Raw genomic sequence first — 2,750 nt, forward strand, 5'->3', positions numbered from 1 at the left:
TTTAAATAAACATGAAAGCATTGATTTCCTCTGGGTAATAAAGCCTGTTTTTCTGCACTATATTGTCTTTATTTGATTGGAATTAGGGGCACAAGTAACAGATCCTGCTTGGTTCTGCAGGATAAGTGCAAAATGTAGATATTTGCATCAGTTATACTGAAGCGTCCCAGTCCCAGAGAGCATGACATCTCAGAATGACAAGATCAAATGGGAGATGTGAAGGATATTATTTTGGGCTGTGCTTTTTATCCCCCTTGTTTGAATACATCTATTTATAAGGTGCCTACAGAAATATTAACATTATAAAATAGAAGAAACAGAGATAAATATTTGTGTTGATTTGTGTTTTATTACATTTTATATTTTTCACTGCAAAAGAGAAAAATGACAGTGACAATAAATATACATTCACAATAAAAAATACTCTAGATTGCAACGAAACATTCAAGTGTACTTAGCCTTTAGAAAATCTAGAAGATGTAAACATGACCTCCCCGAAACACTGCACCTCCTCACCCAAAGAGTCTCTCTCTCTCTCTTTCTCCCGTCTGTAAAGGTATAACGTCAACAAAACACATTTACGCATCTATGCGCGAGTCTCACAGAGTATGAAGCCACGTCACACATCGGGCTCTGATTGACGGAGCAAGCTAACATTCTCGAATGTCTGGTGGGAAACCTTTTTTTTCTTTTTTTGGTAGTTTTAGCGGACTCGTGTCCAGTCTGTGTCCTTTACAAACGGAGCTTCACCGGAGCGCGCGGCGGTCTCGGCGTCTCCAAAACCTCCGGAGTCAGTTTGAGCGCTGCCGGCTGCTCTGACCAAAGGCCGGGCTCTTCTCCTTCAAACGTGTCATTAGAGTCTGAGCTTCAGTGTCCGCTTAACTGATCACGCACCTCTCTTTGTCTTTGCCGTGGCCGCCTCCGATGGCCTTTTCTTTAATGTACATGAGGTCGCTGTGCACGCTGGGTCTCCGGGCGCACGGGGTCACCACGCCGTACGCTTCCCCGATGTCCTTCAGCTTCTTGTTTTTCAGAGACTTTCTGTGCAGCATGTCACAGTACTGCACCGACACTTTCCTGTGAAGGTCGGGGCTCATTTCGTGAGGTAGCTTGGCCAGGGTAAACAGAGTCTGAAACATCTTATCCACGTTCTCGTTGCGCTTTGCGGAGATCTCGAAGTACGCGCACTTCTCGTCCCCGGCCACCAGCTGCTCGATTTCCTCCTTCTGAACCTCCCGGTGAAACTCTCTGTCACCCTTGTTCCCGCAGATCACGAGAGGGACGTCGATGTTCTCTTTGATCTTGTTTTTCAGGCACATTTTGGTCTCGTAGATCTGCCGCTTGAGCCGCTGCACCTCCTGGAAGGAGTCTCGGTTGTCCAAGCTGAAGACGAGGAGGAACACGTCACCTGAAAGCAGAGAATATTATTTTGTTTAACCGCCTTTGCTTTTGTTTAAAGTGTTTTCATTTTCTCCCTGTGTGTATGCACAGTTACAATAAAGCACAGGAGGCTCTGCTGCACCCTGCAGCCACGCGCTAAAGCGCACGATGTGCGCTCTGACCGAGTCCGTGCAGAATTTAGAAAGCCCGTATTTGCTTTCTTAGTTTACATAAGGATTCTCTGGTATAAAAAAGGACACTGATAGGAATGTGGATAAGTACCTGTCAGTATTGAAAGCCTCCTCATAGCAGGGAAAGGATGGTTTCCGGACGTATCCAGTATGTCCAGCTGGTAAACGTCCCCCTTGATGCTGTACACTTTCCTGTGAAAGTCCTCGATAGTCGGCGTGTACTGCTCGTCGAATCTCCCGTTCAGGAATCGGGACACGATTGCACTTTTGCCAACTTTGGTGGATCCAAGAATCACCATCCTGTAGCAGTTCTTTGCTGGGATGTCAAAATCGCTTTCGGAGGGCGACATTTTTTTGATCATGTTTAAACCCGGGGTTGGATGTGCACCGTTCGTCTGTGCGTAAAAGGCAGGTGAGCAGCCTTCTGTGTCTCGGTGCTCTCACTTGCGCTCTAGTGTGTTTCTGTCTAGAGGCTGAGCCATATTTATGCGCGAGGCTGACCCCGCCTCTTGTCCGCGTCACAGCTCGGTGAGTACTCGGTGCCCAGTTGAGTGCAACGAAAAGCGGAGCAAACTCCCACCGGTGCGTCAGTCTGTCACTTCTAATTAAGATGGGGAGAGAGCGCCGGGAAACAGAACCAAACAGACCGTCCGAAAAACAGAACATTTGTAACAGTGCGGGGCAGGGCGGCGGGGTCTGTGCGTAACAGCCAAACTAAAAAAAAAAACTTCCAGCACTATTACCGAGTTAATAATTGACGCTTTTTTCCGGCGTTTAAAACCCACTTTGGCACACTGTGTTAATAAACAGGCTGGACCTTAGACACCATTAAAGCAGACAGCGGATACAGGTTCCTCTAGACTGAGCAGAGCAGGTCATGTTGACTGGAACATCATCATCTAAGGAGAAAAGGGAAAAAAGAAAAACATGCTGAGCAATAATCTAAAGTCTCCACAGCTGTTTACCCACCGCTGTCATTTACAAACAAGGTCACATTCATTGATTTATTCATTCACATCTTCAGCAAGTCCAGCAGCTGCTGATTCATAATCACCATGCAGCAGCAGCTTGAACGGCTGATCGAGATGCTGCAGTTACTATGGAGACCGAAAGGGGGCACTCAGGGCACGACTTTCATCAAGGCGTCTGCCACGACTTACCTAAAAGGGAGAAGGGGGA

At 46.9% G+C, this 2,750-nt stretch overlaps 1 protein-coding gene across 1 annotated transcript; it reads right to left on the minus strand.

The window, feature by feature from the left end:
* Nucleotides 1-329: 329 nt before the first annotated feature.
* Nucleotides 330-2,281, minus strand: LOC309712918 (dexamethasone-induced Ras-related protein 1-like). The gene is made up of 2 exons (XM_082544122.1): nt 1,663-2,281; nt 330-1,408 (listed from the first exon to the last, which is right to left on the minus strand). The coding sequence occupies exons 1-2, from the start codon at nt 1,931-1,933 to the stop codon at nt 879-881; spliced, it is 801 nt and encodes a 266-aa protein (XP_082400248.1). The 5' UTR covers nt 1,934-2,281; the 3' UTR covers nt 330-878.
* Between the last annotated feature and the right edge of the window lie 469 nt (nt 2,282-2,750).

This window comes from Aulonocara stuartgranti (assembly GCF_965226115.1).
Source record: "Aulonocara stuartgranti genome assembly, chromosome: 8".
NCBI classification, from domain to species: Eukaryota; Metazoa; Chordata; class Actinopteri; order Cichliformes; family Cichlidae; genus Aulonocara; species Aulonocara stuartgranti.

Coding starts and splice junctions, on each gene's coding strand:
- LOC309712918 (XM_082544122.1), bottom strand. CDS start 1,933: ATGATCAAAAAAATGTCGCCCTCCGAAAGCGATTTTGACATCCCAGCA. Junction 1,409..1,662: donor GAGGCTTTCAATACTGACAG/GTACTTATCCAC, acceptor CTCTGCTTTCAG/GTGACGTGTTCCTCCTCGTC.